At 41.0% G+C, this 13143-nt stretch overlaps 1 protein-coding gene across 2 annotated transcripts in view; it reads left to right on the forward strand.

The window, feature by feature from the left end:
- Positions 1–13143, forward strand: part of arhgef6 (Rac/Cdc42 guanine nucleotide exchange factor (GEF) 6) — a 39446-nt gene that overhangs the window by 9449 nt on the left and 16854 nt on the right. For both annotated transcript variants that reach the window (XM_057849749.1, XM_057849750.1), the window contains exons 4-6: positions 5460–5581; positions 5689–5899; positions 5981–6033. In XM_057849749.1, the coding sequence (XP_057705732.1) occupies positions 5460–5581; positions 5689–5899; positions 5981–6033 (386 nt within the window). The remainder of the gene's footprint in view (positions 1–5459; positions 5582–5688; positions 5900–5980; positions 6034–13143) is intronic.

A 13143-nucleotide genomic window follows, 5' to 3' on the forward strand; every position in this document is an offset into this window, starting at 1 on the left:
AACTGCACCGCTTGGAAGGTTAAGAGGCAACAACACAATCTGTGTTGCTCAATTTGTGTCATGCAACATTTGATCAAGCTGATTGGCTTTACTGACAGAGAGGCCAGCTGGTGTGAGACTTGTGTGCTGTTTGTGTCCTGCTGGGTGCCATATTTGCCTGCTGAGCTTGACGCACCCTGACTAATATCCTGCTTTGTTCGTTTTCCTTTCAAATGAAGGCTTGGTGTTAGATGGAATCTATACGCGAATCCTAATGTCAGCTTTGCATCCACATCACTGAACATTGCAGATCTGCAGCTACAGTAGATGAGGACATCTCATTTGAATGTTCCACTTTGTTTTTGTCGTAATCATGCTACTGTAACTGTGGGGATGAGCTGCAACCAACGTTAGTACACTTGATCAGCAGTATGTGCCCTCCGACACGAGCACAGAACTGGACCCAGAGGAACTTCATTTGATTCTGCAAGGGGCATAACAAGCCTGCTGAACTTACCGCTGTTCATGAACTTGTGCTCCATCCTCCTTCAACTTGCAGCTCACAACCCAACACTTCTTCCCCATGGTGCTGACCTGAAAGTTTTTAGATTGAAATGTTACATAAAATAAAACTCATAAAAGCAGATTTTTTTTTTTTTGGTATATGGATACAAAAATGTCTAAATTACAATTTAGAGATACAAAATCCATCATGGCGGCCGTCACAAAACAGCTGTTAAGTTGAAAATTCTTGTAAATATGTAAATCCCTGAAATTTTTATGGGTATGAATGTAAAACACTGCAGTCTTGGTTAAAAAGAAAATAACTGGGCAGTTATCATTAATTTTACGTAAATGTTAGGCTATTGTGTAATCCAACGTGGCGGCCGTCACAAAACAGCTTTTTAAATTGAAAATTCTTGCAAATAAATGCGTAAATCCCAGAATTTTTTTATAGATGTGGATGTAAAACACTCTAGATCCTTGGTTAAAAAAAAGGGCAGTTATCATTCATTTTATTTAAATATTTCAAGCTAATGTTAGTCTATTTTTTTCCATTTTCATTTCATTGTATTCACGTTTCAAAGTGCATGCATGGTCCGAAAAAATATAATAATTACCTTGAATCCTCATTCAAATCACACTTGAGACACTGCTGCCTGCTTCTATGCACTAAAACTTTCGTCCTGTTTCCACATAAATCAGGCGTTGGAACGCAGCGTGTGCGTGAGTTTATCCCAGCTCTGCCTACCTGCGACAGCCTCCTTCCGGAAGGCATGGCGCTGTGTCTGTGGGAGCTGTCCAGTCAACTGATATTGAAGTCTATGGCGCATCTTACTATGGTTTTAATATGAGATACCGGTACTTACATATGAAAAAGCTACACAGAAAATTTGGACTGGCCAAAGATTTATTAACCAACCAAATTACTATCGACACGTCGAATCGCATCATCATTCATATGCGGCCAGAGAGTCTCACGAGTCCCATTTGTTATGTACTTCCCTGATCTAAGTACATGTAAGGCCGAGACTTGAATGGAACAACACTTCTTTATTCAGTGTGCTTCTCATCATATATGTCACAGAGACATAACAGAGATTCCTTTTTATACTGTAATACCACACCCAATCTAAAAATCACAAAAGCACTTGCTTAAAAACCAGGTCGCAGTTCCGACAAAAAAATAAATCCGCTTTATTTTGATTTCTTAGCTAGGAACAGAAAGTAATTTTAAAATTCTATTGATAGCCCTGAGTTCATCAAGCACTAACAGCTGTCAGCGCTAGCCTCTAGCAGCTTAGTCGTTGCATGCTGTGGATGTCCGTGCTATCAAAACACTCATAACTAGCCTTAACTTGTTCTTCTGTAATGGCAGCTAGCATCAGATGGAGCGTTCGCTGGCAATAAAGTATAGCGTATAGCCTATAGCGTGCTAGCATCGCAGCTTTGTTTCAGCAAAGTGGATTTTTTTTTATTTTTATTTTTTTTTATTTAAATTTGTCACACCACCCATGATTAGCCATAAAGTGTTCTGTAGTGGCTTGACAACAAAGCGGAATATACTCGTTACGATATGATGGGAAGTATGGAGCACCAGGAGTGCAAAAATTAAATACACAATAGGGAATGGGACGTACTACATCATTGTTTGGACGCGCCTCCATGCTGATAATATGCTTTACTTCCGGTCCACCAAACTCAACGGGGATTGTAACGTGTGGTAGTGCTAAACTAATTCCTTCAGTGTATTAGAAAGAAATTATGGGTGTGTATTGTTGTGTTACCGGGTAGAACAGCTTCTCCTACGACAAAAAAAAAAGGGCGAGGAAAACTGGACTCACTTTTCACCGTTTTCCTGCATGGAGGACCAAATATCAGATCACGAAGGCACGACGGATGGCTGGGGCGCAGCGGTTCGTCGGAAAAGCATTTCTCTTGATCATATTTCTGCTGGAATGAGAGTGTGTTCCCGTCATCTTTACTCTTGTAAGTTGAACGATTTATCCGTTTTGGTTTCAATACGTTTTTTTTTTGTTTTTTTTTTAACATTGTGTAAATCTGCCTCGGTAGAAATGCTAACCTACTCCTCCTCTTCACCTACCTGTTGTGTTCCTAGGAAAACCTGCATATGAAATGCTGACAACACATCCCGATTGGTCACCATATCTCTTCTTGGGTTATTCTGAGGTCAAGCGCACCACATCGGAGCGTTATGAGAGGTTGGAAAGGCGAAGAGTGCACGCTGAAACTTCTGTTTGCTGTGCTCTTACAAACACGAGCCCAAGTGTTGTTGTGAAAAGTCAATAAAATATGAATACCAAAACATGACTTGAACAACTTCTTGACAAACTGTAACTGCTTGTTGTTTACTTCAGGTCTTCATAATAAACAGGTGTAATAATTACAAAGTCAGGTGACTTAATTTTGTTATTCGATTTGGAATATGCATTGACAATTTTTGGACAGTCTTGTAGACAAGAACTGGGACTGATAAGTTGCAATAGATTTATTTCAAGTAATGCAATTTCTCCAATACGATATTTGAATTGACAGTTTAAAATCTTTAAATTAGTGCAAACAAGGCCCACCCTCTGACGGGGGCAGCAAATATTATATAATAAATTATAAGTAATACACAAATACAAGATTACAATAAACGTGTCTTTGTCAAAGCAGTTTAAAACACTATTTACTGGCCTTGGGTAAATTGCCACACAGAATAAGTATGTGCTTTAAAGTTCTTGCATTTCCATTTTAAGTATTGCAAGTACTAGTCTCCAACGCAGTATTTGAACTGACAGTTTAAAATCCTTTTAGTACAAAATGGCCCACACTCTGGCAGGGGGCAGCAAATATTATAATACATAATATAATACATTATAAAAAGCTATATACTATATAAATACAAGATCACAACAAAACCTGTATTTTTCAAAGCAGTTAAAAAGCATCCAGTGGCCTTAGGTAAATAAAGGTGTATAAATATGTACTTTACAGTTCTTGCATTTCTATTTTAGGTATTGCAACTTTTCCAACACTATTTGAATTGACAGTCTAAAGTCTACATTAGTGCAAACAAGAATATTATAAATCAAAATAATAATAGAATATATAAATTCAACATTACAATGAAACGTGTCTTTGTCAAAGTGGTTAAAAAAAAAAAAACACTTCACTGGCCTTAGTTAAATAGCCAGGCAGAATAAATATGTGCATTAAAATTCTTGCATTTTCACAAGTTAAAAGCCCGCAGTTTATCGACAAGAAGGGCAGACCCAGATGGCATCTGCTGCAGGGGCTTGTTTGAGTCCGACACAGGACAAATGGAACCACTCCATTGAACAAATTTTCTTTGTCAAATGATCCAAGAAGAGAGATGGTGACCATTCGGGATGTGTTGTCAGCAGGTTTACCTAGGAACACAACAGGTAGGTGAGTCGCAGTAGGCGAGCATTTCTACCGAGGCAGATTTACACAACGGTGTAAAAAAACAAAAACGTATTGAAACCAAAAGTGGATAAATCGTTCAACTTACAAGAGTAGAGATGACAGGATCACACTCTCATTCCAGCAGAAATATGATCATAAGCAATGCTTTTCCGACGAACCGCTGCAATCCAGCCATCCGTCGTACCTTCGTGATCTGATATTTGGTCCTCCATGCAGGAAAACGGTGAAAAGTGAGTCCAGTTTTCCTCGCCCTTTTTTTTGTCGTAGGAGAAGCTGTTGCACCTGGTAACACAACAATACACACCCATAATTTCTTTCTAATACACCGAAGGAATTAGTTTAGCACTACCACACGTTACAATCCCTGTTGAGTTTGATGGACTGGAAGTAAAGCATATTATCAGCATGGAGGCGCGTCCAAACAATGACGTAGTACGTCCCATTCCCTATTAAATAAATTATAAAATGTCATTAAAATGCTTAAATTTCAATATTTCTTTATTTCAATATTTCTTCATTTCAATTCATATTTATTTAAATTTTTATATATTTCAGTTTTTATTTGTTTCAATTTTTAATTATTTCAACATTTATTTTCATTTTTATTTGTTTGAACACATATTTATTCCAATATATGTTTATTTATTCCAACATTAATTTATTTCACTTTTTATTTATTTCATTATTGTACTTTTGGTCCCCTTGTACCGCGTGAAATCATTTTATCTGTCATTGATAAAATTGATAAGAATGGAGGAATACCTGCATGCTGGACGTGAGTGACAGGGATGCCGGAAGTGTTGGTGTGGCAACGAGTGGCAACGACGAGCAGGCTTAAAAAGGCGTCTGATTGTGACGACACGCTCCTGTCGTCGTGCAATCAGGGTGCCCTAACGTAGATAACTTGCCGTCTCACAAACAGCCTCGGAAATGCTATTCTAGCAACAAAGCCAATGGTGCACTCAAAGCATGCACTTCTACACTTGGGAGTTCAGAGAGTTATTGGATAATGGAACACCTGCGTTAGTACCGGTAATTATAGAGTCTGAAGTAGCATTGCTATCGTGATGCTGCCGGCTGCAAAGAAATTTGTATGAAATACCTGCTAACTTGAATCAGTAAGCATTAAGCTTGGTTACTTGTAAAAAAAAAACAGAAATAAGCTGCTTCGTTATTAAAAGCTGCAGGGTTCAAAGAACAGAAAAGGTAACAACTTATAGTCTAAAAAATACAATACCTCTTTTGAAATATGATCAAATTAGTTACAGTGGTGTTTTTTTGTCTTTCTGTGTGCACCAATTGTCCTGTAAACTCAACCTGAGATGCCGCAGTCACGAGCTAGTTGATGCAATACAAAGTCTGCGTGCCTTCTTCCTTGTGATCTTTCTTTTTATGCAACACTGACTTAACTAAGAATAGCTGGAACAGTTTGTTTGGGGAAGTTTTGCCTTTATTAACACCTCTGTGTAAAATTGTGATTTAAAGACAAACGCATTAAGAGAAAGTTGCATATTTTGTGTCCACAGACAGCGCTGCAGAAAGGTCATGTCCACAGTCCGGCACCCAATCACTTAGTCAGACGGCGTCCTCACACTCTGTCTCCTGTGCCAAGTCCAAAGGCTCTCTGCGACGACAATCCAAATCTGCGGTACATTCTGCGCCATACCTGACAAGCTTTTGATTGGAACTTCAGCATGAACCTTAAATTGTAACTCTACAAGTTGACCTTCTCTCCTATGGAATCACCCACTACAGGAGATGTCAGAGAATGGCAACGGTGGCAGCGGGCAGCTGATGGTGAAAGCCCGCTTTAACTTCAAGCAGAACAACGAGGATGAGCTGTCGTTCAGCAAAGGCGACGTCATTGTCGTGACACGGCAGGAAGAAGGCGGATGGTGGGAGGGAAACCTCAATGGCAAGACGGGCTGGTTCCCTAGTAACTATGTGCGCGAAGTCAAGGCCTGCGGTGGGTTAGGCCATTACACTTTAATTATCATTATGTTCCAAAAATGATCTGTTGTTTACTCATCAATAATTCCATCTCTAGAAAAAGCAGTGTCTCCGAAAGGTGCTCATCTGACCAAAAGCTACTACAGTGTGGTAAGTCTTCAGCGTTAATGACAGTTCAGCTTCTAGTGCACAAAAGTGCTCACTTAACACCATATTAGTCTTCATTTAATGTTTTTATATACATACCTTTCAATTCAATTACTTTATAATTAATTAATTTATGCTGTCAATCGATTAAAATGTTAAATCGCAGTTAACACATTTTTTCATAGTTAACTCGTAGTAAACTAATTTTTTTGTGCGGCACGGAGGAAGAGTGGTTAGGACGTTCGACTCACAGTTGGTGTTGGTGTTATACTTGTATAGTGCTTTTCCACCTTTCAAGGCGCTCAAAGCGCTTTACACTACATCGCCATCCACCGACTGGTGATGCAGCACCAGGAGCAATGTGGGGTTCAGTATCTTGTTCAAGGATACTTAAGCGAGTTCACCACCTCTGGGTTGGGGGACAACTACTCTACCACTGAGCCATGCCATCCCCAGTTCTGAGATAATGGTTAAAACCTGGGTCCTGCGTGGGGTTTCCTTTTTATTTTTTGGTGCAATCTACAACACTTTTATTTATTTATTTTATCAAAATAAAAATATGGCCGAAAACACTCAGGTGACTTGAAGTTCCGCTCTGAGACCCCCAATTTGACGACATTTCAAAATTGTCCTATATGCATGTGTGATTCATCATTGGAAAGCTTAAAATCTCTATTTTCTGGGGGAAGAAAATTTTTGAACTGGAGGGCATTAAAAAAAAAAAAAAAAAATTTAAACAGCAAAACCCTAACTGGATGCGAGAGCACGCAAGAGCAGAATTAAAGACCTTTCTGACTCGAGTAAAGCATTAACTTGACGGTCTGAACAGGATAAGTCGCATAGAAGTGGAACGATTCGACTATATACAACAATTTGGCAAAGCGCAGATGACGATAAAATAGTCTTTTAATCTGCCGTTTAGCCACGCTTACCATTATAGACCCTACTCACATGACTTCACAACCATGCCTCCGCGCCATGTTGTCCGTCTACTCGTCGGATTATAGCATTACCGCTACGTAAATTCCTCCTATTATGGCGTGTTTTTCTGCTCGTTAACATTAATAATCAAAATGGTGAAGGCGTGTGTGGCGGTTGGTTGCAATAACAGAGAAGATAGATGGAGAGACTTGAAGTTCTACCGAGTTGGACTGCTGCAATTCTACAAGAAAACTGGGCTCCAAACGATTACCACAGACTATGTCACAGGCGGTTTTTGCTATGGGCAATGTGGGCGACCGCCCAGGGCGCAATCTATTTGGGGGCGCACAAGCGCCCTCGAGGAAAAAAAAAAAAAAAAAAATCTGCTAGTTTTCTAGACTAATACCGCTCATTTCCACATCAAGTTAGAGTGGGCGCTAGGGCGCCCCTTACTATTATGTCAACTGCTGCTGAGAGTCGTGTGTGTCAGAGGAAAAGGCGATCAGCTGCTCACAACTGCAGAGTGAGTGAGCAGGACGAGTCTCGATCACTCTCGGGGGGGGGGAGCAGGGAGGGGGGTGCCGAAAACACGCCATAATAGGAGGAATTTACGTAGCGGTAATGCATCAACACGACGAGTAGACGGACAATATGGCGCGGAGGCGTGGTTGTGACGTCATGTGAGTAGGGTCTATAGGGCTCTAGCGTCCCCAACAGGAGGATGACATCTGCAGGATCATGGTTTCATCTGATTTAGAATTCAGCCCATTGAGGGGGGATTATTCAGAGCGAGGAAAATGCGACAAAGAGCTGCAAAATGTAATTGTTTCAGTCTCTCTACTCCAATATTTTTACAGGATATTCTTTTTATCCAAGTATTTTTCCCCAATAGCTAAACAAATGGCATGGTCCTGACAAATAACAATCTTGTGCTAAATGGATTATGAAATAATAAAAATGCATTTATTCAGGACGACATGGCAAAATTAATCCATATTGGTCAAAACTGTCGACTTCACCTTTACTGTCGCACCTCCCGAACCATATTTTATGCCACCTAAGTCGGGCTTATGTCGTTTCCCTTCCCCGGTTTGGAGAATGTAAACAAACCAAGAGGCGTGACAGCTAGTCGACATGCTAACCCGAACCGAGTGATGTTTCAAAATCTTCGAAGCGGAAAACCACAAATAATAAGCCCGGATCATTTCACATGACGACTGGGTTGTCGATTGTCTTCACCGATCGGCAACCCGCCCGGCGGCGAACAAGTTGGAGCTCGTCGTTCCCCTGCTGAGGGCAGAGGGCTCAATTGCGGGGAAGCAGCTGGACAATGACCGCCGGACAAACAGGCCGACGTTGGAGGAGGGTGTACCTGCCAAATGGTTAACAAGAATATGGCAAAATAATGCTTTACTACACGGCGAAGTCGTAAACAGCGAGAGACTCAGTGGAGGAGGGCGGCTGCAGTTGTTATGCAGCTAACATGACAATATTTGTATGAGGAGAGCTTTTTACATGCCCATCCATGATCAAACGTAAGTAGTCCTTTATTTAAAGAAAGTTTGTAGTGTTTACTTTGTAATCGCTGTATTTGCAGCTATTTTTAACACAAAGTTGCAATTTCTGGTCGGTTGGAAAATATGACAGAACACCGGGCACATGAAGAGGGCAATAAGCAGAGAATAGTGCTCTCCCGGCGGGGAGATGTGCGATAAGCCGCCGGTCGTCGGCCGAGGGTACAAGGAGCATGTCAGCCACAAAATGCAAGCCACCTACATATTAAAATGATCCAAGTATTTGACATAATACAAAACACAATGTTTACTCACTTCCTTGTAAGTCCCATGGTCCCACAGTAGTGGGGCTTGTTTTGGCCAATATCCACCGGTGAATGGGAACCTTTTGAAACCCCAAAAAGGCTTACACGCCACTCCCTCGTACAGCAAGATTTTTCTGCAGCCGTTTGGCTAGCGCAGTGCTTCTCAATTGTTTTCTGTCACGCCCCCCCCCCCCAAGGAAGACGTAAATGTTTCGCGCCCCCCCAAATTCTGCCGCCACTTTAAATAGTATCGTCTACAATATTACTATTATAAGTACGTCTCTGCCTCACATTGTATCCTTTTTTTCCTATTAGAGAAAACAACAGAGATAAACTTATAAAGTATAACTTTATTAACATTGTTTTGTTTGTAACAGAAAAGACTTAACGCCCATCAATTTGCCTGAATTAAAAAAAAAAAAAATTCACATCCAAACTAAAAAATACACTCAAGGTACATTTTTGACCATTTGATACAGAAAAATAAAATGTAATAAAATCAGTAAATAATAACAAATTAAAATTGATTAGAAAAATTCACTCATGAGGACAATGTGCCAAAAAATTTGACCGAAAAAACAAATCTGAATAAAAGAAGAAGAAAAAAAGTGTCCTTGGACAGGACAGTTTTTATTTTTGCTGCTCACAGTATTTACCTCCTTTGCAATGGTGTGGAGTTAATTTGCAATGAGCATGCTAACAATGCTCACTGGCTTACTGATATAACACTGACAAAGCAGGACGATTGTTGGCAATATTCGGCACGTTTTCACTGAAAAAATCAAGCGGCTTAACAATGAGATTGGGGTCTAATGTCTTTAAGTGGCGTCTTAATTGATTTGGCTTCTGGCTGTCTGCTATAATTATTTTTAGACACAGTAAACAGTGGTCTTTCATCATCACCCACTGTATTAAAAGTAAAAGCTAAAAGGCAAACGGCACGAAAAAAGCGCATTCACGGCGGCCGAGGTAGAACCGTAGGTGAGGGCGGTCGTCGTGACGATCCCAAGCCGAAAATGGCACTTCTCGGCCGGCGACGTGAGAACCGGACAAGACAGTGGGTCGCTGCGTGAATGAGTCCGGTCGGAAAACGGCTTTCGAAAATGGCGGTGGCACACTGCTCTTCATATCTGTTGTCTGTGTGTGCTGCAGACCCGGCGGCATGGGCGGGCATTAGGGGGCCGTGCCCGCCCTGAGGGACGGCTGTGCCCGCCCTAGCTCGATTAAACTGTACTGTGTAATATATATATTTTTTTAATCTTCCACAAAAACACACACACACGGGGAGAATGAACCCTATATTCCAGTGTTTTTCAATCGATTGTGCCGCCGCCGCGAGAAATTATCCAATGTCGCTTTTTTTTAACATCGTCGGGCAAAGTTGCAGTAGGAAGGAAGGAATGTGGAAAAAGTTCTCGGTTGTGTGCAGATGAGTCGTGTTGCGTTCAAGAACTGCTCGGATTTCTAGCCGTCAGCCACCTTGCTTTCCGTAACAATGTGGACCCCAGCATTTCTATTGTTCATTATTTGACTCGTCAAGTGTCGATATATACAAAAGTGTCCTTTCCATTTTATCCATATGTGACGACCGTTAATCCTCCCTCTTTGTTTTATTCCAACACATTATCGAGGACAGCTATGTGGGAGATACCTAGAAATCCGAGCAGTTCTTGAACGCGACACGAGCGGCTATCTAGCGCCATGGCGCCATACAAGCTTAAAGTGCCTGTGACACGAAAAAGCATGTTTATTTCATAATACACGCGGTATTTTATGCTCCTGAATTATATGGACCGCTTGGATGTGTGTGGAAGCGATCGCTATATTTATTTAGTTTTTTGAATCCTGCGCCAGGAAAATGAGTGACTTCCGGCTTCGGTCTTGCATTAAGGAGGAGGGCGCTGTGACGTGTACGGTAGAAGACGTCCTCTTCACGCTACAGTGTACTGTTGTGTATGAGGACGAAGGATTCAGCTTATTTTGCGGATTAATACGTTTATTTTTCGCATCACGCCAGCCAAACGGCTGCGGAAAAATCATTCTGTATGAGGGCGAGGCGTATGCGCCTTTTTGGAGTTTCAAAAGGTTCCCATTCACCGTGGATATTTACTGTGGGACCATTGGACTTACGATGAAGTGAGTAAACATCTTGTTTTGTATTATGTCAAATACGAATACAGCGATTACAAAGTAAACACTACAAACTTCCTTTAAATGAAGGACTACTTACGTTTGATCATTGATAGGCATGTAAAAAGCTCTCCTAATGCATTAGCAGCAGCACGTTAGCTGCGTTAGCTCCAGCCACCCTCCTCCGGGGAACGAACTGTAAATTGCTCTCCGCCGGGCGGTTTGCCGATCCACTAAGACATTCGACAACCGGGTCGTCATGTCAAATAATCCAGGATAGCTATGTGTGATTTTCCGCTTTGAAGACTTTGAAACATCACTCGGTTCGGGTTAGCATGTTGGCTAGCTGTCATGCCTTCTGGTTTGTTTACATTCTCCGAAGCCGGGGAAGGGAAATGACATATGTCCGATTTAGGTGTCATAAAATATCGTTCGGGAGGTGCGACAGTAAAGGGGAAGTCGACAGTTTTGACCATTATGGAGTAATTTTGCCATGTCGTCCTGAATAAATGCATTTTTATTATTTCATATTCCATTCAGCACAAGACTGTTATTTGTCATGACCATGCCATTTATTTAGCAATTGGGGAAAATACTTGGATAAAAAGAGTATCCTGTAAAAATATTGAAGTAAAGAGACAGAAACAATGACATTTTGCCGCTCTCTTCATCGCGTTTTCCTCGTTGTGAATAGTTCCCCCTCAACGGGCTGACTGGTCCTTCTCAAGCCATTTATATAGCTATTGGGGAAAAATACTTGGGTAAAAAGAATATCCTGTAAAAATATTGGAGTAGAGAGACTGAAACAATGACATTTTGCGGCTTTCTTCGTCGCGTTTTCCTCGTTCTGAATAATTTCCCCCCAATGGGCTGAATAGTAAAATCGATGAGCCAAGTCTACCGCTGACGTCATCTACCTGTTGGGGACGCTAAAGCCCTATAATGGTAGGCGTGGCTAACCAGCAGATTAAAAGACTAATTTCTCGTCATCTGTGCTTTGCTAAATTGTTGTATATAGTCGAATCGTCTCAAAATAGGATTCTAATTCACATAATAATGACATTTTAGACTTTTTTTCTCGTGTCATATGCTCTTTAAACTCATCTCCAAATGAACCCCCATCGCTTCAGAACAAGTCGATGGATTATTTCTTACGCCTTCGTGAAAACACAGAGAAATGGGCAACTTTTTTGAGGAAAACTACAAAGGTAAATAAGAACGCCCTGAAAGCCAGTTACTTTGTTGCTAAATCCCAAAAGTCCCAAACTGTGGCAGAGACGTTAATACTACCTGTCTGCAAAGCCATTGTCAGCGAGACGACCAGCCCTGATGTGCTTAAATGCATTGCTCAAGTCCCCTGTCTGATAGTTTTTCAAGCCTAATTGCTAAACGTTTCACACTGAGTAAGTATAAATACTGAGAAATTATTTTATAATTAAATATACTATACAGAAAGTAATTTTGGAACATTTTGGTGTGGTGTGCCGCGAGATTTTTTCCAACGTAAAAACGTCCCGTGACTCAGAAAAGGTTGAAAAACACTGCTCTTGTCCTCCTATCTTGATCTGTCGTCATAATCAGAGCAGCGAATGTAGGCATTTTCTAGCCAATCACAGATAAGGGGGGGCGGGCTGAGTAGCCGGTGTTGTGCCGAAAAATAGCCGCCCCGCGTGAAATGCCCCCCCCCCCCCCCCGACGGGAACGCTTATTTATAACGCTTTATTGAGCGTTTATTTGATTTATTTGTTTATTTATTTTATTGTTTAGCCCCCACACGTCACTCGTACAGCTTTTTCTTACCAATCGATGGACATGGAAACGATTTTCTTATACCGTGAATATATGTATTATTTTACTCTGCTTGAACTAAATGTCATAACTGTGTGATTGTCATTGAGATATGGTTGTGAAAACCTGTGGACTAATACATTTCTGTTCAAAGATGGTTATGTGGCCCAGTCCACGATTTGTTAGTAAAATAAAGTACTAGTATTTTGTCTAATTTATTTATTTAAAAGTGATTTTACAGTCGTAAATCCATTACTGTAACGAGTCCATGAAAACATTTGATGTTTTCACCTCAATAAAGCGTTATAAATAAGCGTTCCCGTCAGGGGGGACATTTCACGCGGGGCGGCTATTTTTCGGCACAACACCTGTTATTGTGTACTGCGATTGGATAGGGATTGCAGAAATGGCGATTGAGCGGCTCCTCCGTTGCTAATTCAAATTGGAATGGACAT

Source organism: Corythoichthys intestinalis, chromosome 11 (assembly GCF_030265065.1).
Source record: "Corythoichthys intestinalis isolate RoL2023-P3 chromosome 11, ASM3026506v1, whole genome shotgun sequence".
NCBI classification, from domain to species: domain Eukaryota; kingdom Metazoa; phylum Chordata; class Actinopteri; order Syngnathiformes; family Syngnathidae; genus Corythoichthys; species Corythoichthys intestinalis.